Raw genomic sequence first — 25,461 nt, 5'->3', positions numbered from 1 at the left:
TTTTCAGGTGCAAGGTAGTGAAAACTGCAGCATGGGGACAGCAAGTGAAAAAATGCTGTCCCAGGGGCTCTGGAAAACACTGCCACCGCAGCGCAGGTAGAAGGGTACAGAGATGTGAGGGAAAGGCAGGCTGCAAACTTACAAGTGGAGGGTCCTCAGCAACACAAAAGGCTAAGGCACCGAAGGCACTGTGCAACAACTGCGTCGCCAGACCCAACTGATCATTTCTTTTTTTTGAACATAAGAGTAAGGAGGAGCATTAAACTAGAACATGGTATAACTAATAGCAAGACTTCTTTCATGTTCCCCACACTACTTAGAAAGAGGATAACGATATTAACAAATAGACAGCGTGACACTACAGCAAGTCACTTAGTCAAAATAAAGAGGCAGTGAGATCCATGTATGTACTTTCTGTAAGAGAAGACAAAGAGCTAACCAGAACTAATGATCAAAGAGAGGGTGTATTAACATACTTTTAGCAAATCCTTAAGCTTTACCTGGTCTTGCTCAGAAGGCAGAACCTCCTCCTACTTGGAAAGCCAGCATCTCCAACACCTGCTACTGTCTACCCTGTTTCTTTCGCTGGAGGAACTCGCAGTTCTTCCTGCACAATTTCCCGGTTTCGCTAGCCCATCTATCAAAACAGATCAGTGACAAACGCATTGATGGCATTTACAGATTTGTAATCAGACTGTGGAATTACATTCCAGTGAGGTTTGAAAGGAAGTCCACACAGCCAGTTAAACCTAGGGCTACCCAGAACCTACAGATCAGGAAAATGAAATGCTTCCATTTACCATTGCTTTACATTTGGAACAGTTTTGCAAAAAGGATAAACAGTTTTAAAGAAATGTTTTACAGAGTCAAAATAAAATTACCTCACAAATACCAAAATTATCCCATTTTCCTTTTTAATACACTGGTTTGTCTATGGCATCCATTAGAAACAAACAGTCAAAATCCAACAAATAGTTTGCTCTGTGCCTAACCAAACTTAAGTATGCCATCAGTCTTAACAGAGTCTGCAAAGTTACCACTGCAACATGCAGTGGAATGGTTTTACTTGGGGTTAGTAAAAAATGCACCTTAGGTAAGTGCTTTTGTTATCTTATTAGTGGTACAATTTTCATACAGTTACGTTACCTATCCCAGGACAGAGAATAGTTCTTTATCTATATTTGATGTCCAAATGCAGTGTACATTTACAACTGTTCGTGATTTTAGCATAGAATTATGTTCAAATCTAAACTGTTTAAGCCACGACATATTTTTATATAATTTGAGGATTAAAAAGCCCTATATCCCAAACATCAGTGACAACTGAGAAGAGACTATGCAAATGTCAGAGTCAAAAATATATATCCCACCATTTTCCTTTATAATGCCTTGGATACTCAGGCTGCACAGCTGAGAAGAGAAATTGAATAAAAATTTTCTAGAGCCAGATCAACAGTAAAATAAAGGAAACTGGCAGGAAATCAAAAGAAGAAAATGAGCCTGATCTGATTTGACTGTAGGGAATTCCCAAAATACAACTTAATTCCTGAAATGTTCTGTTATCTTTGCATTTCTCAGTAATATTTACACAAAATATCTTTTAAATAGCAGGAGTTACAAGCCAACCCTCTCAAACACTGTAAACATTAGTTTTATGTGCTGCTGGGATAAACAGGCTACAGTCACATAACACCAGACCCACGGTGAATTATTCTGCTCTGTAACAGACTGGAATATTTCTTACTGTAATCGCTTTCCTCATTATTCTTGTTTGGTTTAAAGATGCAGTAGATAAGCAGGTGTGTATGTAAAAATATACCCGTCTATTACTCAACATCAGTGAATGCTTAAAAACAGAATTTGGGGATTGGGGAGGGGATCCGTGTTAAAAAACAGACTGTTAGGCACAGATTTCCATCACCAAGCCTTCTTTGAGTTCACAAGAGGACAGCTGCAATGGAAGCACGTATGTCTTCAAGGCACTCCCGCGTGCCCCGGTGCATGGGGACAGGAAACGGAGCTACGGCACCGTGCAGGAACATGGCTCAGATTCTGCAGGACTCAGAAGGAGTACTCAGAGTTATGATCCTACAGAAAACATCACGGGGGAGCTGGCAGGGAAGGCATCAGCACTTAAATTTACTCAAGACCCTAACTGAAAATAAAAGCTCTATCAAAGTTTAAAGTAATAATCAGTTGTGCCAGAAAGCAAGAGCAACCTCTTTCCCACTTTCTACACTGTCTCATTTCACAGCTTTATTCCACACTCTTTTTCTTCTTCTTTTTTTTTTTTTTGGCCATCCTCTGAAGTAAGGATCAATTTATTGTATTGGCCTGATTACAGAGTGAAAATAAATATATTTCAAACAGACCTAAGATGTCAGGCGTGATACTCCCCACTAACATTTTAAATGTTGGTGACTGCATGTCTGAGATAAAGAAAGAGGAAGAGAAATAAAGAAATTTACATCAACTAGCTTAGTTCTCAGACAACCTGGATTTGAAAACTATTCATTTTTGTACTTCCAAACTATGTTTTGTATTTAGGTTGAAACTAGGTTTTGTACTAAAATCAGGTCTTTTAAACAAAACACCAGCTATACCTGTTAAGCTCCCTCTTCTGGCTAATGAATAAAATTGCTTGCATATTGAAAGCAAACTCAAAATTTTCCAGTTCTGTCAATGAAAATCAAATAGATTTTTAAACTATTTACAAAGCAGTTCTTGATATTGAAATATGTAACATAAGTGTTCAACTTTAGATAGTGCCCTTCTGCAATCTCACAGTGACAAGCTGCACAAAAAAAAAAACCATTAACCGTAGCGACAGCACTGGAAAACAAACACTGTACTTGACTAACAACCAACCATCTAGACCAGCGATAAGATAATAAGCACTGCTTCATATCTTCTGATATCAGACATCAAATCCAACCTGAAAGCTCTGTGTTCAAAAAAAAATCAGACTAGTTAATTAATCCCCAAAGCACACCTTTCCCTGTTCTAACTAAAATTATAATTAATTTTGTCATAAAAATCAAATAGACATTTTAGAAAATGTAAGTGCTTAGATGAGGAAAACATATCACTCAAAATTTAGCTGCCTCCTTCCCAGGATTTCCCATCTCTGCTGTGATTTCCAAAGCCTGTCTTTCAGGTAAGCATTGCTCCCAACAACCAGAAACGGCTGAGGACGCACACTATTTCTCTATTTCTACCTAGCATTCCCACCGTTACCACGGAAGCACAGAGGCCCGATACTTCGCAAAGTAATCTCGGAGGAGAGGAGGAGGGGGAAATTCTTCACAGGAAAGGAAAGAAAACAGAAACTATTTGCTTGTCAGTAAGGTACAATGAGAGGGGCAGAAAATGCCTGGTGGCCAGGAGAGAGTCTAACTTCACCTCTGATCTGGAAAGTAACTGTCGGTCAGACGAGGCAATCAGAAAACTCATCTATATTTGCATCCTTCAACTAAATAAAAAAGAAGCAAAGGCTCTGCTGTGCTTTCTCCATCAAGGACGAAGAGCAACCCAAGAGCTCCAGCTCCTGCAAGCACCAACATCCCTCTGCCGCACTGCCGTTTTCAGTCCCCGTTCTATGAAAACACTAAAGAAATGCGTAACATACAGCTCAGTCCACAGAGATGCAGAATTCATCATCAGCTACACACAGATAAATAGCCGTATTATAGTGGTAAAATAATTACAGATAATTAGTGTTTATCTTATGCACTGACCTATGTTAATAAGGCTAGAACAGTTGCTAATAGCTGTTGTGTTGAAAGCAGCCAGAATCACAATCTGTTTCAGTGAACAGTTTCAAAAATTAGTAGAGCTTGGCTAATAGGCTTGGCCTTCAACATTAATAGGCTTGCGCTTTTAAAATGAAGTTCAGTTGAGCTTTCTAGATACTGGTCCTTTTCTTTGCTCTTGCTGATATTTTATGGAAACAGAATTAACCTGAATTATTATTAAACAGGAGAACATCAGCAACAGACTTGAGTGTTTCAGTTCCATTCATTTTAATATTTTTAATTGATACTGTCAATTTAGTAACACTGTTGAAACAGGAGAAGCGGAGACAGAATTAATTTGTGACAGTAAACTCAGAACTATTCACCCAGCTTCTCTATCACTGAACTGATCTAGCCGTCATATCTGTACATTGATAACGTTGTCCTCTTGCAAAGCATTCTGCTGACGAGAAAATTATCACTACATGTTCAGAAATAAAAAAAGTAAACTTTCTGACATCATTCAGAATAAAAGAATTTTCCCCAAAACCTAGAAATAAGATAAACTAAGTTCCAGTTCTGTCCCAAGACAGATACCTGAATTAACTTTGACACCTCTAATATGCCCTCCCTAGTCATAGACATATGGAAGAATTAAAGCATTATTTAAGTGTCCAAATGAGAAAAGCAGATTTTCTAATAAATAAGATTATTTGGAGAATCAGGCTAAAACAATAAGGTGAGAAAAAGTGGACACTTACTCAGAACAGGAAAGGGCATGTGAAGAGAAATGAACAAACCCACACCGGAGGAAACAGGGCAGAAAGCGCTGAATTCAGGCCTGGAAGCCGTAACGCGACGAGAACCCTTTCCGGGATGAGACTCGCACAGTCAGATTAAGCAGCTCGAGCAACTGCTCCTTCTCGGCCACACTAACACAGATCCATGAGGCGGCATGAGGGTGCAGCGGCAGCCACCGGCCTCAAATTTATAATACAGATATGTCTTAAGCCAACCCTCACTGTCCAGCAGCCAATTTAATGGCAAATAGAGCTTGGCAAAATTTTCCATTTTCTTCTAAATCAATGCCTGGTAATTTTACATGATTTCTATGGAAACAACAGTTCAATGCAAAAGGAGAGTAATATACAGAAGAGTGTGAAAATCACAAGTCCAGATGGAAACAACACACAGATTATAAAAAACAATTCGTTCAGCTGAGGGTTTTCATTATCTCAATTACTGTAGTAGCATGATGGCTCCTGTTTAACAGCCAAGACACACGCCTCGCCAAGCCATTTTTATGAGACTTCCGTCAGGACCGTTTAGATGACAGCAGACAGTGCATTCAGACCCGGACGCCTAAAAATCATTTCCTGTTTAACAAGCGCTTTGTTGAGCATCAAACCAATTAATGAAAGAGCCTTAGAAGGAAGTTCATTTTATGTTTATGCCACTACTGCACCTGTTTCTGTATTCAAAAGCTTAAAAGAACACAGAAAAAAAAAAACCCTGTAAATGCAAATCAGACTTGAAATATATCTGCTTTCATAGAGGACATGACTAAGACACTACCTCTTCAGTAAAATAATGTGGGATGATCTGCCGATTCATGTTAAATCTCATCCTGGTCTCTGACAGCTAGAGAAAACAGCTTCTTCCCTCATGTATACAATTTTATATCCCTTTCAAAACATACTAGCCCTAAATCTATCAATTCTAAATACTCCGATATTCGTATGATTTATTCTTCAATTTTGCTAAAAGCTTGGCTTCAAAATCTTGAACTGGTAGCTAGAGGGTCAGCTGGGGCTCCGAGATGGAGACAGCTCACGAGGGCTCCTGGGCAGGCGCTGGGCCAGCGACAGGCAAAGCCGTCCCACAGCTGTGTGGTCGGGGCAGACCGGGCTGTCAGGTGAGCCAGCAGCAGAGCCGGGAACGCTGCCTGGCTGATTGCATGAGAAGGGGTGAACGGATACAGTCAGCCAGCCTTGGGCTGGAAGAGAAGGAAGAGGTGCTGTGATCAACACACAAGCCATCTGGGATAAACTGCTTCAGAACCAGGACGGGCTGGGAACCGAGTTTATGCTAGCACAAGCTTACAGTAACTGCTGCTATTATGAAAAACGAGTTTTTCACTTCAGGTTAAAGAAGTACCAGAAAGACGTGCTTTAACATTGGACATTTCTAACAATTTTTAAAACTCAGAAGTTTTTGACAAAAGAAAAGTTTTTCCTGAATATCGATTGTAGACATACAGTATTTCTGCTGCAAGACAGCTGCTCTGATTCATCTACAAATTCTCTTATAAGGGTAACATTTAAGGACATATAGATAGGCATGTCCTAATGCAGCTAAATTTTGGCTTTGTTTCTCACGTCAATTAGAGGGGGTTTTTTTTAATAAAAGCATAATACCACTTGACAAGCCATATACAGTCAAAGAAAAAACAAAACCTCTTTTTGGTTGGTACTCACTGATAATAAAAAAGTATATGCTGTAGGAGCAAATCTAGAATAATGACAAACCACTGAATCATTAAAAAACAGAAAATAAGGTTCCAGATGGGAGTCTGATGGTATGGGAAAAAGAGGAGACTGTGTGAAGCTTTGGTAATTTGAAAAACTGACGATACACCTGCAGAAAGATAAAAGGAAGGATAGAAACAGAGATTGAGAATGAGACTATACAGAAAAGAAAGCCTGCAAAACCTACTTCGAACATTTTATTTCTTACTCACGGTAGCTTTCCATGGATGTAAGTATTTTGTATCATGGAGCAAGATATCCTTTACACACTGATCCAATAAAGCAAGAACAGATGCTATGTCATCATAATATCATCTAGATCTTCCACTGCTTTTTCACCAGTAAGGTCCAAAATGCTTTATAAAACAGACTCTTCACCTCTTTGTATAAAAAAGAATAAACAAAGGAACAAAGTTTGCTCAAAGTCAGGTGGACGCTTCATAGCAGAACTGGAATCAAAACAGATATTTCAAGTTTTTAACTCAGTAATGTAGTCCCTTTGAAACAGGAGTCATATATTTTAAATTATAAAAGAAAATTTAAACTCTTCCACTTTAATGCTGCATCAGTACATATTCTATTTTTAAATTTAACAGACTGATAACAATGTCTTCATTTAACACAGCTATCATTTAAACTATTAAATCTCCTATTCCATCTTATTTGGCATTTTGATCCACAAATCTAGTCCAATGATCCATTTCCAAAGTCTTGTTATACTTCTATCTGTGATTGGCATTTTGAAAGTACTCTTTTATGAAATCTTTTCATAACTATTCTTCTAAGTGAGCTCTACAGTAAATCATTGCCAGATTTCTTAGAAATGCGATACAAAGCTAAGCAAAAGCACCCTTGCATTTATATTCTTTGACTCCCTGCATTTGCACAACTGACCAGGAAATCTGGAGTTCAATGACAGTAATGCAATTTTCTAACATAGTCCTTGATAAAAACACATGCAAAATCTGTTATCGCATTCAGTAAGAGAATACAGAAGTCAGCAATGGAAGAAACTTATAAGCTTGTAAATAGTTACCCTGAGGAAGCAGGAGTTCCTTGCTAATGTGGACTATGACACAAACTATAAACTGCAGAGTGGCTCCGTACAAATAACAGGGAAAATTTATGAAAGCCCCTGCTTTCATTAACAAAGGCTGAAAGATTAAGCAGCAGTATAAAAGTGAAAAGAAAAAGAAAGTGCAAAGGTTAAGTGTGAAAATAAAATCTGAAAGAAAAACACAAAATTAAGTGCTGCAATTCAAGATGGCAACTCCAAAAAAAAAGAATTCACAGAAGGGAAGGCTCTCCGATGGCTTACTGTGATGGTCTTTGTTTTGGGATTATGAGTGTGCAGAGCTCTAGAAAACACTTTAAATAAAATTTTTTCTAAACCACTTTTCTGGTCTTATAAAACAGATAAACTTAAATTTTTCAGACTCCAGCTGACAGGCAGCTGAACCCACTGTACTTTTTGATCATCAATATAGTGTTATGCTTGTTACTTGCCACAGTTTCTGAGCAGAGGAACCTGAGTGACAAATCTCGTCTTAAATTGCATCTTTAAAGTGACTAGTAAGACTGTACAAGGGATTGACAGGAGAAGCGGAATCTGGAGCAGACACTACTAAAATTGATTAGCAGGTGAATGGTCGGCCCTGGGCTAGCCAAGAGTGAGCCAGAGTTACTGAAGCCATCAACAGTAGCAAGTGGGAAGCAACACTAGAAGAAACAGGTAACCAACACCATTTACTCTTTCCAAAATGATTCCTCGCGTAGTTAGGTCTTAGTAAGAATGTTGAGATGCACAGAATTTCTTAAAATGTCTCCTCAAAACATACTACACATAATAACTCTTTAAACACTATTTTTGAGAGGACTTATTGCTCCATTATTAATAAGAATGGCCGTGCTACCTCTTAAGAAATTTTAGCCTGGATGCTCCTGAACACTTACTACTTTCAGCATTAAAAGAGATACCTGGTCTTCATATCCCAAAAATGATGCTGGTTTAAAATGGTTAAGATCGGTATCTTCGCAGGCATCAGGAAAAAAAAAAAAGTTTGTTTATACAGAAAGCAGTTTAATACTCAGCAGGAAATGCAAGTCAAGCAACCTCTAAACATAAAATATATTTACTATCTAGAGTTTTTAGCAAAGAGAGCCATTACTACAGAAATATTCACACTCATCTACATTACATGTTAGTAACGTAAAGAATAATCATGTAGTATACAATCATGTACTGCTTCCCCAGAAGAGAAACAAGCTTTCTTACCTTCGGCCATTTGGGATTTAGAAGTCGTGCTTTGATTGCATCATCCAGCGCCTTGTCGTACTGATGGATTTTCATGTAGGCTGCTGAACGGTTACTGTAGAGAATGCAGTTCTGAGGGTCGACTCCCAAAGCCTCATTGTACAACGTGATTGCTGTATGAAAGTCGCCATCGTGGCAAGCCTGGTTGCTCTGGCGAACTTTCTCAACAAATTCAGCTTTGCTCAACATGGAGCTGTCGGGACTTCTTTTTCCAAAAGATTTTGATCCAAAAAAAGAAATCTGTGGGGGGAAAAGAGATGTTAATGTTAAGAATTGCTGCTCAAAAATATTATGAAAATTGTCAAAATATTAGAAACTCTATAGTAGAAATTAAAGCATCAGCTTTACTGCAGAACGAATTCTGAACTGAGAATCAGATTTTTTTTTTTATTTTAATTAAATTATTTATTTATTTATTTTTGGTACAGAAGCAACAAAAAAGACCATTATAAAACATCTTATTTCCCATGCAGGATGTCTTCCAGAAAATGATGCCTTCTTCAGGCATACAACAAGCTGTAATATGTTTTTAATATGCTGCACTCCATATATTCACACTTTTTTTTCCCCTCAGCCAAAGTATTTGATTCTACAACATCAAGCATATTTCAAGGGTAAGGCGGCAGGCGTGAATGTGAAGATGACACTGGTATATTCAAAGTTTGATACAGAGATCACCAGGAAGTGTGTGTGTGCACACAGACAAAGGTATAAATTCTCTTTAAAAGAAAGAACTCACACTGGTACATCTGCTCACAAACCTCTATATAAAGCCAAGCGCAGGCTGCAAATTCTTCATGAATGGGAAGAGCAGGATGAGTCTGTGGAATAGGGTATACTCGCACAAACTAGTGGGGCATAAAGCCTGTATTAGCAACAGAGCAGTCATCGTTGCTCCTTGGATTGCCAGACCATAGTCTGTCAGACCATACAAACAGACAAGGAAAAACAGTTTCAAATTACACAGTTTTGGGCCTTTTAATTGTAGACCTCTAAAGATTTGAAGTGAGCTATAGTAGCCCCCAGTTCCACAAGCTGCCTTGTACATTTACAACTCAAAAAGTAGCCTGTCTTGCCTTCTTTTTTTTTTTTGATGGACATTTTAAAAGTCATCATTCAGTGCTGAAACTCACTAGTAACGAGTGAACAGACAAATCCTGTAATTGCAGGAAGGCATCATACACATGTAGACAGTTTCAACTCCCTGCTGAACAAAGTCACAAAACAAACAATTAACCAGCCTTCCTCATTCAAACGTTGGTATCGTCCAGAAAGATGATGCTTGTTTTCAGTTCACTACAAGAAGTGAAGGTTTACGTTCCAGAACTGAGACAGATGAGACTAACACAATATTAAGGCATAACAACATAAATCATGGATGAATTATTTCCCATACTATAACATTAGCTACATTTAGTCAACATGCTGAATGCTTGGGGCTGCTAGAATGGGAACATTCTCAAATTCATAATGCTACAGGTATAAGCAGAAAGGGGGGCTTAGGTTTTGGATTTGTTTAATTTCAGCATGAGGTGGTGCTCTGAATGGGACAAAAATGAAGCATCAGAATCTCACTTGTTCTCACTGAGGCTCAAACCATCATCGATACAAATCACCACTGAAATCAAGCAGTTCATACTCTAGATGAACAGATGAGCAAGCAACTGTCCTCAGGCTTCATTCCCTCGCTAACAATAAACACGAGTCTGTAACAATTCAGCAGTGATTAATACCAGGGCCACAAACAAAGGAAGGTCAGAAAAAGATTACAAATGCTGAAAGGAAGTAAAAGGCAGGCGTGAGAACTACATTTCCCTTAACTTATTCTGATTTACAACAGGTGGGGAAATGGAAAGATAAAAGTGCAAAAGTGGGTTAACAGGCACAATACCCTCTTCACATGTGAAGGATGTCATAAAGGCTCATGCTAAAAATACTCCTGACAATTAGCCACAAGACTCTAAGATCTAAGAAAAAAAGCTGTGTTAGTATAGAACACTTGAAGTTAGACTGATTCTGATTACTCTCTATCTTTGTTTACCCTTCTACATTCTTCATTTTACTCAGTCATCTGCATTTAGTAACTATTTCTGTCGTGTACCATATTTCCTCCCAAAGACCCTCAAAAACATCAACACAAGAACATCTTGGTATAATTTTGATTAAAAGACAGTTGAGAATTTTGCAGTTATTTCATTTGGCTACAGGTAATATGTACATATGGAAACATACAAGGTACTTAGAGACTATTATAATTGAGAGTGGCATTTCCCATTTTTAGTCCTCCAGACAAAAAAAGGTTAAGAAAATTACATACTGTTACCACAACACAACAATTGCACAGCTTAAATACATTACCAGAGCAAGCTGAGGCATATTTTTAGGTGGAAAGGGAAGCAAGCTGCAAACTGACATCCTGTCTCAGGCATCAAAGTGGTCCATAGACATTTTTAAGTATTAAAAAAAAAAAACAAAACAAAAAACCTTTCAAATTAGAAAGCATGGATCTCTTCTTTTCCTTATGATTATACCCAAATTTTTCTGACAGGTGTTTTTTCAAACTGTTTCTAAAGCTCTCTAATGAAGGAAACTCCAGGTTTTCCTCAGGCAATTCCATTCCACTGCTTCCTGATTTTCATAATTAAAATATTTTTCCTAATATCGACTCCAAATCGTTGCACCAGTAAATGCAGTTTCTTGACCTGTCTACAGTAGAACTATCCAAAGACTTCGTTCCTTTTTATCTATGTAATTGCTTTAGTACTCCTGCCTACATAAGCTAATATGCTGCTTGACATTTTTAGTTTTTTATTAGAAACAGCATTCTAAAAAACAAATTTCTGCATCCTTGAAAATTCATTCCATATGCAGTACATCTTTAAATGCACTGGCATATTCCTCTGCTACTTCAGTCAAGTTTAGAAACAGCAACTTCACATATTCTCAAGTACTAGCAGGAAAATTGTCCTACTTTGAACAACGACTCCAGTAATTGAGCTGAACATGTTACTTTCTGCCAAGCAGTATGATAATTCACATCCTTGTAAGTGTGCATGTAACCACAAACTCCATCAGGCAGCCACTTTGCCTTTACCTGAGGATTTGCAAGGACAGAATATGAAGATGCTTGTATTTAGCAGGAGTTAGAGATGAGTGGATGTTCAAATACAGAGATCAGGAAACCCTGAGAAAACCAAACGGTCACTGGAAGGTCGTGGAAGTACTCTAGGGGAAGACAGGAGCAGAGGGGAGGTGGAAAGGTGGGCTTGCTGAGTACCCATCTGCTCAGGTGGCCACCCAGAGAAACGACGGTTTACATGGAGAGTTGCCTCATCGCAGGAAGAGGAAAAAAAGCCAAAGGAAGCATCAGATTCCTCCCATATCCTTTTATCTTCACCTGCTATTTTCCTCTGTAGCTTCAGAAGGAACAGCTTCTCAGATTCCAAGAAATTACATTTCTGCCTGCTCTTGAAGCCCATTTAAGTTAACAAATGTAGAATTGTTGTGCGAGATTCTTCTCAGCGGGCAGACCTAACAACTATCATGTAATTTCTCCCACCGTTAAGGTCAGAGCAGCTAATGAACTTTCACACTGTTCTTATTTCAGCTGTCTCGTATTTGCACTAGCCTTTGTTCCTGGCAATTACCAGAAGAGTGGAAAACTTGATTTTATACAAGCAAGAACCAACATTCCAGAGTCACTACAGACATGAAAATCCAATACTGTTTCAGAAGTGCTCATTCTATATAAGGAGTATGGAGCATTTTAACCTGAGCACTATTTCACTCATAAAAAGGTATATACCCTTTAGCTGAGGTCTAAAAGGAGTTTATAGTTCAAACGTGTCAAAAACGTTCTGAAAGCAGCTGAACTTTCATACAATATTCAAGGAAATTCAGGGCTGACAGTCTGCAGAACTCATACGTTTTTAAGAAGGTCCTGAGAAAAACAGCATACATAAATCGACAAGAGCATTGGAGAATTTACACTGCCAGTTCTGGGAATTTCAGGGGGAGAACAAACAGAACCAGTGCGAGCACTTCAGTGATACTCTACTCATGATGCCAGCAATCGTCCTGATCCAACAGCCTTAGAAACTGTCTTAAAAAACAAACAAGCAAACAAAAACCTAACACCCTTTCCAAAGCTGTCAGCTATAACAGCAATAGATGTTGTTTTTAATCCATATAGATTTACCAGAACTTTTTTGAATCCCCTGCTATGTTCTTAGCTTCTTTGCTTCCTGCTACAATTCTGACAAACCTAGAGATTTTCATGATAAAAATAAACTTCTGCAGTGCAATTCAACTTAAGTAAGTTCAGGTAGGTCAGGCAGCACAACTCAAATTTCTGGCACAACTAATACGCATAGTATTTGTACAATATGCATAACTGATCAGAAGGACAAGTCAGTCCATCAGAAGAGCGGAACAAAGCACTCAGAAAAAGTCACAAATACCTTCTCTTTAGAAATCATCCACATTTAGAACTGAAGCAAGGTTCTCCCCCTACTCTCTAAACTACATGTTCTGCTTGCACTGCAATTACTAGACTAAAAAAAAATTTTTTTTTCTTAATGTCTGGTCATGAGACCTATTTTGCAATTGTGGCTTCCTGACAGGTAGCCGTACCATTTATCATCCATTTATAAGCACATCAACCATCAAATAATGTTTCTTCATAGTAATCACAGAAATTTTTCTCAGGTTTAAAGTAATAGGGATCCACTGAGGCAATCTGAACTTCATAAGAACTAGGACTAAATTTCTCTTCTCTTTGGAAGAGAAGTTTGTTATTTTTATCTAGCTTGTTCAGAATAAGACAGATAGGTGTTATCATCCAGGCACAGAATAACAGTTTCAGATTCTGAAGAACGATACAACTACCTTAATTTAAATGATCAACTGCAATTATAATTTGCCTTACATAACTGGCTGCATTGTCCACTACGGAATTTAATTCATTATAATGTGTTAAATACAGCCAATTCCCATCAACAAGAGTGAAAGAAGCAGAGCATAGTCTCGAATAAATTAATCGATCACTTAGTCACAAACATAATCAGAGTAAAAAACATGAATCTCTCAGCAGAAAGCCTGAATATATTCTTAAGGAACAACTTTCTTTATGATAGCGTTTCGCAAAGACTGTGAAGGAAACAATTTTGCTTCTAAAACTTATTATTTTGACCTACTGAGCTGAACCTATCAGGAACAGTACGCAATATAATCAGCCAAGGTGATCTCTAGCTTAAACACTGCTCATTTTGTTCATATAAAAAAACAGTTCATCTGTTAAACGATGAGAAGCTTAAGGGCACGACATTTCAAACAAAGTATTTTGGTTTCTTAGGTATATTTTTAAAGGTGTCCTTTCCCTGTTTTATTTTATTCCTGACTACTGGCTTGGGTCGGGCACAACGAAAACATCAAATGCTGTGTACTTTCCAACCTTTCATCACATTCAGAGCAAATGACTGCAGCTTCCACATGCAAGAGTGCCAGAACATCTCATGAAGTAACGTTTAAAACGCCCCTACTGAGTTATATAGAAGAGCAGCACTTCAAGAAGCAGACTCCTTAACAGTAACTGTTATAACCGAAACGGTCCATGTGAAAGGACAACCAAGTCTCCTTGGAAGCATCACACTTCGAAGAACCCACCTTTAGCTCGGCACGGTTCGCAGCAGATGGCATCTTTCTCGTCACCTCCGTCCAAGCACAAGGACAGACGCTGCGGGAGCCACAGAAACTATTTGCTTGGGAGCAGCTTTAACAACCTAACGGAGTTACTCAACTCTGCATAAATAGGTTTCTGCAAGGGCAGGTCTCATCAAGCAAAATCTCAAGGCGTACAAGCCAGGCAGAAAGAATACACAAGTTGTGCAACAGCTGTGTTCTGTGTCCGTTTGTTTATTATGCGTGAACAAATCAAAATACAAAGCTGTTAACGACCTCCCCAGAATCACACTGGGAGCCTGTAACAAAGAGGAGACATCCTCCCAGTTCAAGTAACATGGCTGCTGCCTTTAATAACCTATGAAGCTGAATACTCTCATGAAAAAAAGCTGGAATTGTTTTAAAGGAAACTATGATGGTAACTTCTAATATACGTTATTATTTAATTCCTGCTGTCAGGAGAACTACTTAAGGCAGTAGAATGCCATTACGTAAAGGAAAGAACCACAGAGCAAAACTGAGCCACTCTGGCACCCAAACCACAAATAAAAAAAGAGATTATTACGACTCTGCGAGGTACTGTACCAACGCACAGGAAGTGCTCATTACAAAAACATCCCCATTTTCTGTTCACAACTGCTCCTCTGTCTTATTACAGCAAGGTGATGGCAACGCGCATATTTAGGCTGCCCAGCACTTTGTTATGGAGGACACCCGAGACCTGAAGTTCTTTCCTTGGCTGTTTACAAACTGAGCCAATACTGTAGAAGCAGCAGCAGTTCCTTACTGCAGCGGAACAAAAAAGGAGCTGCTCATGTGGAAAAGAGGATCCAGCGGAGACAATTTAAGGCAGGAGCTCCTCGAGTTTGTGTAGAAATAGCGTAGAAATAAATGAAAAGCCACTGAAACTGTATGTTCCAAAGAACCTAGTTCTGTTGCCCGGTATTCCTAACAAAGAAGGTGGCATGAGCTTCCCAGCACCATGTCTGCAAACCAGGCTGGGGCACCAGAAGCCAGCTCCTCCTACAGAGGCCACATCAGACACAAGCTTGGACAGCCTCTGCCTCACACTGGACTCAACAATTTATCCCCTTCACTGGGGAAAGAGCCGCCTCCTCCTCCTGCATCACTGCTCAAGATTCAGCCGGTCTGAATATGCAAGTTGAGTGTTAAAAACACAATTTCCTTCAGCCGTTTTATTTTCAAGAACAAATGAACTCCCAAACCCCAAAGCAAATAAGAAGTTGAACAGACTGACAAAGCTACGTTACAAGAATGCTTTTCTCCCAAGATCAAGCTTGCTAAAGTTAGTCCTTTACAGAGACTGAACGTTTATAAACAAAAATAAATAGGTGCTCATACGCACAGAAAGATCTGACTGTCTGAACAGCACATGGCCTTCCAGAAAACAGAAGGGAGTAGATTCTCTCCTTAAATTCCAGTAATATGAGTGACAAAAGATAACAGCAAAAATCCAAATTCTGCTCCAAGAAAAGAGGGCAATAGAAAACAGCATGGTAAAAGAGCATAATTGAAAACAACATGGTGCAAGAGCATAAACCAAACGCTTGATTAAAGAATGATGAATCTTACGCATCAGAGCTTGTTAGTTCATATGTAATCTATCTTATCTAATGTTATACAAGTGCGATTCAAATAAATACGCCTTATATAGTTGGTGTCTTTGGTGGCAAGCCCGTAATTAAGACCCCTTTTTAAAAAGCCCTAGTAACTTTCAAAAAAAAAACTAAGTATGACATGCAGCATTTTTATGTTTTAAATTATTTAAATAGCTCAAGATATTCAGTGAAGCATCAGGAGGGGGAAAATGAATGGAAAAAGCTAAGCAGAAAAAGCTGGCATTCCAAAAGGATTCTGAAGCAAAGTGACAGTTACTTACTGTAAACACAGGTTTCCAAAACCAGCTCAAATCTAAAACTGAGCTTCCCCTTCTCTGAAAACGGCTATATAACATTTCACATTTTACAATTCCCTCCAAAGCATGCTAGATTGAAAGTACTGTTGAATGATTCTTTCACCTAACTTGCAAAAGTTCACCTCTAAAAAGGCTTCATGTTTTTTTCACTCCAGACTCTGGGGTATTATTGTTTTATTGTGAAGGAAAACATCTGGGACAAGAGTCCAGGAATAGACAAAGAATCCGAAGTCCCTCCCCGCAACCTCCGAGCACTCCAGTTACAGTCAGAAGGACGCTTCTGAGCAGACACCAAAACCTGCCAAGCCACATGCAGCCTTCACCCAATCAGAACACACTTTGGGTAGAAACAGCGTAGAAATAAATGACAAGCCACTGAAACTGTATGTTTCAGAGAACCTAGTTCTGTTGCCCAGCCCACTGTAGGATGTGCACAGCAGCTATCCAGGCTGCGCGATGTTTCTAACCCGGATTTCATCGTCACCGACTGCTATGAAGTTTTGTACTTGGGAGTACGTACAATACACCTCCCACCTCTTCTTACACAGATGTAAGAAAACATTTCCCTAAATCTCAGTAACATAATATATACGCCCAGCAAGCAGGACACGAGAAAACTGGACGACGACTCAGACCATTCTCTCCCTTGAAACTGCAGGTAACTGAGAGAAACGCTACTCAGCGGTCAGTTACAGAACGGTCGCTGGAACAACTCTCTCCCTCTCCTTCTGGCTAAAATAGGCCTATCCAGCTCTGACGCCTCAACGAAAACAAAAGCATTGCCACCACCCAACGGACACACTGCCGAAGCAGTCTCTCTCCGGCAGAAGCAGCACGGAGTAAATCCTACCAGCTCCTGTTGCTTCCGTCATTTTCAGTGTTCTGCGGTTTTTAAACCCTAACATTTACTCTGGGTTGATCATCAGCACCTCCAGCCTTTTATCTAATTTAGTCTAAAGAACTCCTGCAAGTCTCAGCGAATATTGTTCTACTTACAGACAGGGTTTTAATCTCCTCTAGTAAAACTACATTATAGGGAAAAAACAGCAGTTAGATTTTCACAAAATAATACATAAAATAGAAGTCCAACTTCCAAATACATTTCATTTTTCAAACTTCAGTAGAATCCAGCAGAACCTAATGACTGTGCTCACTGCAAATCTGCTTCCACGTGGATAGAACTTGGGGAAAGATGAAGCCTTTATGAACTTCTAGAAGGGATTTTTAGAAGTTCATGGAAATCTATTTTTGTATCTTAAAAAACAAGCTATAACTTACCTAAAGGAATCAAAAAAAATCAGAAGGAATAAATACCTTAAACAGAAAACTCTTCCCATAAATTACAGGACTATACTGCTATGAAAAAAAGAATGAACCTATGTTTTCTGATTAAGGAAAAAAACACATTTCAGTAAATTTCCTAATGGAATAGACGTATAAGCTTCTGGAGCATTTTGTCCTGAAAATATTTTACTATTTCAGTTTTTCATTGCAATTAGAGACAAACGTATTTTAAATATGAACTTGCCAATAGGAAGGAAACCGATCTTTTACCTCAAATTTATATAAAATTTCTAAAGAATTCAATAAAAATGAGAAGCAACTGTGAGCTTCCAGTATTCAACCTGAAAAAATCAACTGTTCTGAAGGAAGAGTGTACAAACATTCCCAAAAGTTAACTTACAATTTGTACACATGTGGTAACTAAAGTAATCCTGGTCTGCATCATTTCAGTTCTGCTGCTTTCTTCAGGAGAGAAAAGCCATCACTGTCAACTAATATCTGTAATTGTAACATCAATCAGATCCACTTATAAGAACTATGCAATCCATAGCTGAATTTAAGAAACACTTCAGTTCGTACATCATTTTAAAAACCAAAGGTTATGCAAACAAAACTATGCCTTCATTTACACTTTTGCAACATATTTAAGCTAAGAAATAAATTATATTTTTAAGTAAATATACTCCAAAAACAAGAAAGGAGTGAGGAGTGAGCTGTACAAACGTTATTTTTAAATACTATTCAGAAACTAACCCGATTTCACTATAAACACACTGCAAAATACTATATGGATCATGTAAGTAATAAAAGCTTTTCATACAACATGTCTAGTCCCAAACATAATTATTTACAATAATTAAAAAGCTATTAGCAATATGCATCAAGTTATTTGAAAACTTTTATTCCCACTTTCCTAAAATTGGTGACATTCAAGCTCTTTTCAGTCCTCCCTTAAGAAGCACCTCAAGTAATGATATGAAGCCAACTAATAATAAATAAGCAGACAGTCAAAAGAAATCATGAAAATCTTCTCATACGTAACTTTGGGGGGGTTTCTAGAAGCTCTTCAGTCATAAATCAGCCATTATTCTTGCTCTCGCTGTCCTGGGGTTTTTTTTCTGTTTGTTATACCTTTAGATTAGAGTTCATCTTAAATTTAAATTGGAAGTTCATGGAGACTAGATGATGCATCATTTGAGTGTCTGGGTCCAAAGGGTCCTTAATCCTTCAGGACCACATTGCACTAAAGGACAATCAGAGTAACCATAGTCCCTTTTATAAGGTGATCAATGTCTCAAATACAGCATTATTTCATTTTCCACTATATATACAGTATGCTTCACATTCCACATTTTCCTTTCCTAAAACAGTAACACTGAGGTGACAAAAACAGGATCTGATATATCAGATTTCTGATCTAAAATTAGATTAACATTCCACATGGATGATAATTAAACTTGTCAAAACAAACAATAATTCTTTTACTCCCTAAAACACCAATTAACATTCATGTGTCGTAACACAAAAGAGAACTTTCATATAATTTCAGTTTCCTTAGCAAATTATTTTTAAGGCCTAGAATAAAACAGAGTCAAAGCAAACAAATCTGTGAGTCTGTGTCTGTCAGCTCAATACACAGGCAAAGAGATGCACAAGAGCAAATGGGACTTCCTGTGCAGACCTCATTTGCAGATTGTTACAATGACGGAAAATTCTAATTTACAAATCATACACTTCAAGATAAGTACGTGTCACCAAAGGGGACGTCTTTCTTTCATGACAGAGTAAACTTCATGCGCAAGAACCATTTCTTCTGTTGAGCCACACCTCTATCCAAAGCTTTACATCCAAAAGCTCCTTAGCTAAACACTTTCTCGTGCATTTCTGAGAAAACTCGAAGCAGATCAATGTTCCAAAGCCTCAGTCAGTGACCCATAGGGATTATTAAGGGTTTTCCTCAATGCACAACTGTTCAGACACCTTCAGTGTAGAAGACAGGTTTTACCTTATTCTAAAGAATTAAGAAACAAACAGATGGAGATAACATATCTAAACTCTAAAATGTTTTCCTGCAGCTTCTTTCTCAGGTGTCTGCTAGTGTTTCTTGATCACAGTCAAATCAATCATCAGACCAGAATTTAAAAGGAAATGCATACAAACTTATATTGGCAAGGATGTTAGAGGGGGACTGCATGCGGTGTGGATGCCACTCAAAAATTTCTAGGTAAATTTACTTCATGAATTCAAGACATTGGCAATGCATTGGTCTTTCTCATCTTCTGGCTGTGACACACAGGTAACTTTCTAGGCTTCTTAGAGATCTAACCCAAATTGCTTGATGCAGTATGCAGGTGAGCTACTGAAATGTAATTGCTTTTTATACATTAATGAAACAAAATGATAGTCAAATGTAAAACTAACTGCTCAGAGCACAGAAGACTCTTCAGTATATTCCGGGAATTAGCAGAAGACATTCAATGTCAGTAAATGCAAAGTAACAGGAAAAAAAAAAATCCTTAGCTGTTCATCAGAATAACTGGCCATAAACTTACCCTTAACCCTCACAAGAGACACTTTAGAGTCTTTGAGGAAATTTCTCTGGAAACATTGTCCTTGTGCTCATGAGCAGTCAGAGAGACGAGTAAGAGATGAGTAAAAGAATGAGAATCCTTAGGGAAATGAAAAACTGGAAACGATCGTGCCATGCTAAAAATCCATGGCACGAAGCACATTTTAAATACCACGTTCAGTTTTGTTCCTACCACCACACAAAGAAATATGCATAAATAGAAAAGAAACACAGACGGGCAACACAGACAACCAAAGACATGGACCTCTCTATCCAAAGAGAGGCTGAGATAGACTATGAAACTTGAAAAAGAATTGGAGAGAGTAAGTCAAGGTCTATAAAATCATGACAAACATGGAAAAGGTAAAATGAGTAGGGAACAATTATTTACTATTCCTTACAGAAACAAACAGATATCAAACACTCAGAAAATAAAAGAAAGCCAAATAAAACAGCCTTCTACATGCAGTACAGTTAACAGACTCACAGATGTTACAAGTGCCAGTAGCAATAATGCATTCCAAAAGTAATAAAAAAAGTAAAAAAACCTCACTGAAGGCTACTGAATGCCAAATTACAAGTCTTGAATATTCAGTAAGTTCATATTATTTGTTACAATAGCCTGAAAGACTACTGTCTTTGGTTTTCTAAATACACACTGCCGTGAAATTCCAAAAGTAAACCTTTTACATATAAATTACAGCTTACTCTTCAGACTGCTCTGCTTTTATACAGCTTTATATTTAAGGAACTATAATATTAAAAAGCTTATTAAAATTAATACTTATATTTTAGCTCCAACAATGCTAGGAGGAAAAAAATCATTTACATAATAAAATGTGGTAATATGGTAGATAACTACTAACTCAATTCTCAAGTATTGTAAAAAGTATTTAAAATAAAAAAGCTGTTATGTAGAGAACAGTGCTTTCATTATAATTTAACAGCAAATGAAAGCAAATGTCAAATACACCCCAATTCTTATGACATTTATTTTCAAATAAAGACAGAGAGAAGATTCTGTTTAAAAAATATGTTTGTACTATGGATGCCTAAATCCACAGGAATAGTAATGGACACATTACAGATGCCTAAAACAGACCAGTCCTCCTACATCACTGCCAGTCAATCACCCAGAAGCTCAAAAATACACATTTATTATTTATTTCTGTGTATTCAGAACGCTTCCACTGTAAGAACGGCTAGAACTCAACATATACTTACTCAAACTTCAGCACGACGTCATCAAGCATACAGGCCATAGGCCATGTCCGCCTTGCACGGTGCATTTACGTAGCGGCACGAGAGACTCAAACTGGACAGGTGGGAGGGGGGTGACTAAACTTTTTCCTTTTCTCTTAAAAACAGAAATCTAGCATTAGTAGCCTCGGAGATTCAAAAGTAAATCAGTGAATGTAAATTCAAGTTTGTGTTTGAGCATGCTGAAAGCCTAAAACCAACTCAGAAGTGCAAATTCTCCAGGTCCCTAGTAATCTCGTTAGAAAGTTACCTTCAAGATCAGAACAGTCCCTTAGCGTCAACATAATACTTCATGTTATTGTTAATCACTTCAGAAAAAGAAAGAGCAAAAGTTTTTAAAGAATGGGAAAAACAGAATGAAGACATGGCACAGAAGGCAAACAACAGAAAAGCTAAGATGAAGAAGGAGAAATTATAAAAGAGCTCATTTTCTCATAAGAGTTACTGTGACACTGAGGCACAGAAAAGAAATAAAAGTTCTAAAAAACTCTAAAGAGTTGTTTGCTTCCATTGCTATCCAAAAAATCTCCCATTAATGTAAGAAAAAGATCTAATATAAGCTAGAGGGAGCACAAAACCTTGAATTTAGTTATCGTGAATAATAATTAAATCATCATCTTGGTTATCAGTATGGAATCTCACCTTTCCCTCTCACCTGTCAGTTAGTCACAGGTAGATGGACACGACAATGATGGATGAATCAATAGTACAGTTAAAGCCAGGTCTAAACAGGAACTTCCACTTAAGGAAGACTTCTCGGGGCAGCAGGTGTACATCCACCCGGGACGCTGCTGGCTGCTAATCGTTCAACTGTCCTAGCACAACTGTTTTCTCTTCTGAAGCGGTGTGTGCCTCTTCCAAGTGCAGGTCCATCAGCACGACGGCAACAGAAACACTCATCTACAGGCACGCAGACACTTCACCTTCAGTCTCACACTACAGTTCCCTTCCCCGGCGACCTGCCCAGAGGGAATGAAAGTAACCGGCAGCCGGGAGAGGAGGAAAGGATTCGCAATGGACGAGGAAGCGGTATTCAGCTTCAGTCAAGACGGGGATAACACGGTAAAGTACAGCGAAGTAGCCAGCAGCCAGGAATTGATCAACAGCCAGCAGAAACATAGATACAGACCAGTGCTGTTGCAGCAGTGGATTTTCTGTCTTGAAAGCGAATGCTTAGACAGTATAGGTAATCATTACTAGTAATCATTAATAATGTTATCATTTATAATCATTACTTACGTACACAAGTATGTTCTAGCTCTTCAAAACCACATGACTTTGTATTTATATCAGACAAAAACATACACAGAAGGGAAGAATTCCAGCCCTACTGCTGAAAAAGAATCTTTCAATATTCAAGCCACATCCATCCATTTCTCAAAAACCTCTTTGCAAAGAAACCCGTGAGGAGTTTCATTAGCACCTGAAGAGCTCGCACACGGCACCGGCAGCCAGCACAAGAGGGATGACACGCTGCCAACAACTGTGCAAGACCTCCAAGAGAAATGAAAGGCGCCCGAGGATAAACGCGACCACCACCGGCGAAGAGGAGGCAGGGATCCCTTACAGAAGCAGCCGACCCCGCCGCTTCGACTCGCGTCCGCCCGGGAGGACCAAGGGCTGCAACCTCAACGCCCGGGGACAGGGCACCTCCCCCGCAACCGCCCGTCCGCACTGCAGCCAGCGAGCAGGACGGCGTTAACGAGGCGTGCGCTCATGCACCAGGCGCTGCCTGGACCCAGCCTCCGGACTGGGAACTCTGCCAGTAACAGAACCGTTACCGGCACCTCAGCGGCAACTTTCTCAGCAGCGGTCTGTGCTGCTAGTGCACGGTCTGCTTGAAAGCTCAGCTCCGCGTTACCAGCTCCGGCAGGGCGAGCAGCTCGGCAGCGCTACGCAGCACAGACCCGACGCACGCCGCAGAAAAGTTTGCACGTTTTAACAAAACACGCTCAGCTCTCGCTCAGCCCGGGAGCGAGTGTTCTCCCGCCGCCGCCCGGGCTCCCGCACGCAGGGGCTCCCGCACGCAGGGACGCCCGCCCCAGCCGCGGCACACGGCAGCTCGGCCCCGGCAGCTCGCCCCGCCGACGACGCCGGACGCTCGCGATCGCGTCATCTTCGACCCGCTCCCGGCCCCGGCAGCCCGGGCCGAGCGCCCCGCACTGGCGCCCGCAGCCCCGCAGCCAGGACGGGCCGGCAGCGCCCGGCCCCCGCCCGGCCCCACCGCCGCGGCGCGGCCCCACCGCGGGCCTGCACCGCTCCGCCCGGCCCGGGGCGGCCCCGCGCCCCGCCGGCGCCCCCAGGCAGCCATCGCGCCCGCCCCGGCCCGGCGCGGCGCGGCCAGGCGGCCGTGGCGGGGGAAGGGGCCACTCCCGCCCGGCCCGGCCCGGCCCGGCCCGAGCCGCCACTCACCCGGGCAGGCTCCGCGTCCCGCTCCCGCCGCCGCCGAGCCCGGCCCCCCGCTGCGGCCCCCGGCGGGGCGGGCGGCGCCGCCTGTTGCTCCATCGCGCTGCGGCTGCTCCTCCTCCTCCTCCTCCTCCTCCTCCTCCTCCTTCTCGAGGCCGCCGCCGCCGCCCCCCGCCGGGACGATCCCGCGCCGGCCGCCCGCCCCGCGCGCCACGTTCCGGGCCCCGCTCTGCGGAGCCGCGCGGCCTCGGCCCCGGCCCCGGCCCCGCCTCGGGGCGGGCTCCGGCCACCCCACGCGCCTCCCGCCCCACGGCGCCGGCACCGCGCCCGCCTCCAGGCATCCCCCCCGGCCCGCCGCCCACTCCGGCCCGGCCCGCCCCGCCCCGCCCGCCGCCAGGCATCCCGCCCGGCCCGCCCTCCCCTCCGGCCCGCCCGCAGCCGGCCATGGCCCCGGGCCTCCCGCCCCGCCGTCCCCGCTCTGCTCCGCAGCCGGGACAGAGGCGAAGCCCGCGCCCCGGCAGCAGAAGAGGCAAGCGGCCTTCCCCTCCGGCTGCCTCCCCCCACGCGCTCGCCGGGTGAACAGCCCCGAGCCCCCTCAGCCCTGAGAACGTGGGTCCGAACCATTTTATCGACGCAGGGACCGCTCTCCCCAAAGCGGCGGCAGCCCCAGCCGCAGCTCCTTGGGGAAAAGCCTCTGCCAGCGCGGGCACGGGCAGGTCGCTGAGGGCGTGCGGGACACGCTCTTACCCGGCACACCCAGGCGCAGCCGCTGCCTTCCCATCACCTTTACACGACCAGCAGCCAAACTGGAGTCGAAAATGCGGCGGATTCTTGCCTGTTGAAACAAAATAGGCAAGATATTACGCTGCAAGCTCCTGTACTGTGAATACTACCTTTATGAACACCCTGCAGTCTCCTGCTCAGGGGGAAAGAAACACAAGAGATTAATTTCTTGACTAAGTGGAAATTGGACACTGCTTCAGTATAGTGGAATTTAGTAACACTCTCCAAATTTACCCTCTCATGAGAAAAATATAAAAGTCTGAAACTTCAGAATGCTTTCTGCAGTAATGTGATGAGCCATAGGCTCAAAGGTTTGACTTTGAATGAGTGAGATCAAAATTAAGATTTCCTTGGGAAACGGACCTTAGTCAGGATCTGAAAAAAAGGTCCATGATGGCAGTTAAGAAATCTAACAATAGTGGGATGGAAAAAAGATAGGAGGAATCAATTTCAGAAGTTCTTCTGTTTCTACAAGACCACCATTACAGTTAAATTACAGTGTAAGTGCTAGCTAGTGAATTGTCTTCTCTCTATAACGATACAGGTCTTCCTAACCAAATCCCAAAGGCATCAACTTTTGCAGTACACCATGTCGAAAACCTAGCCGAAAAACATCGAGTCCTTTACGATTCTTTTATCTAGCAAAGGGCAGCCGAGTGTTCCCCCCTGCATCCGAGGAGCCACGGTAAGCACCAGCGTTCTTTGAGGATGTGCCAACCACTCGCACGTGCGCCCAGCAGTGAATGCTGCCAGAGGATGTACATGCATTTCTTCTGTTTTCTCACCTCTGTTCATCTGGATTGGATTTGAACCAACAGTATTTTTCATCCAAAGGCCTGTGTTCCTCCATCTGGTTCATTAAGGAAAATATACAAATGGACAAGAATTGCCATTTTATCATTAACAACAGCTAACATCAAATATCTCAAAACATACCAGCCCTCTGCAATAGGCAGATGTGAGAAAAC

At 41.0% G+C, this 25,461-nt stretch overlaps 1 protein-coding gene across 3 annotated transcripts in view; it reads right to left on the bottom strand.

The window, feature by feature from the left end:
- TTC28 (tetratricopeptide repeat domain 28) overlaps nucleotides 1-25,366 on the bottom strand; it is a 218,734-nt gene extending 193,368 nt beyond the window's left edge. The window contains exons 1-4 of one of the 3 annotated variants that reach the window (XM_064521839.1): nucleotides 25,279-25,366; nucleotides 24,458-24,545; nucleotides 21,960-22,263; nucleotides 8,538-8,816 (exon numbers count right to left, since the gene is read on the bottom strand). In XM_064521839.1, the coding sequence (XP_064377909.1) occupies nucleotides 8,538-8,765 (228 nt within the window). In that variant the 5' untranslated portion in view covers nucleotides 8,766-8,816; nucleotides 21,960-22,263; nucleotides 24,458-24,545; nucleotides 25,279-25,366. Of the gene's footprint in view, nucleotides 1-8,537; nucleotides 8,817-21,959; nucleotides 22,264-23,716; nucleotides 23,991-24,457; nucleotides 24,546-25,278 lie in introns of those variants that run through there. The other 2 variants (XM_064521840.1, XM_064521838.1) reach the window with 2 other exon arrangements.
- Between the last annotated feature and the right edge of the window lie 95 nt (nucleotides 25,367-25,461).

This window comes from Dromaius novaehollandiae, chromosome 17, assembly GCF_036370855.1.
Source record: "Dromaius novaehollandiae isolate bDroNov1 chromosome 17, bDroNov1.hap1, whole genome shotgun sequence".
Classification (NCBI taxonomy): Eukaryota; Metazoa; Chordata; class Aves; order Casuariiformes; family Dromaiidae; genus Dromaius; species Dromaius novaehollandiae.
This window is presented reverse-complemented; position numbering and strand designations above follow the sequence as displayed.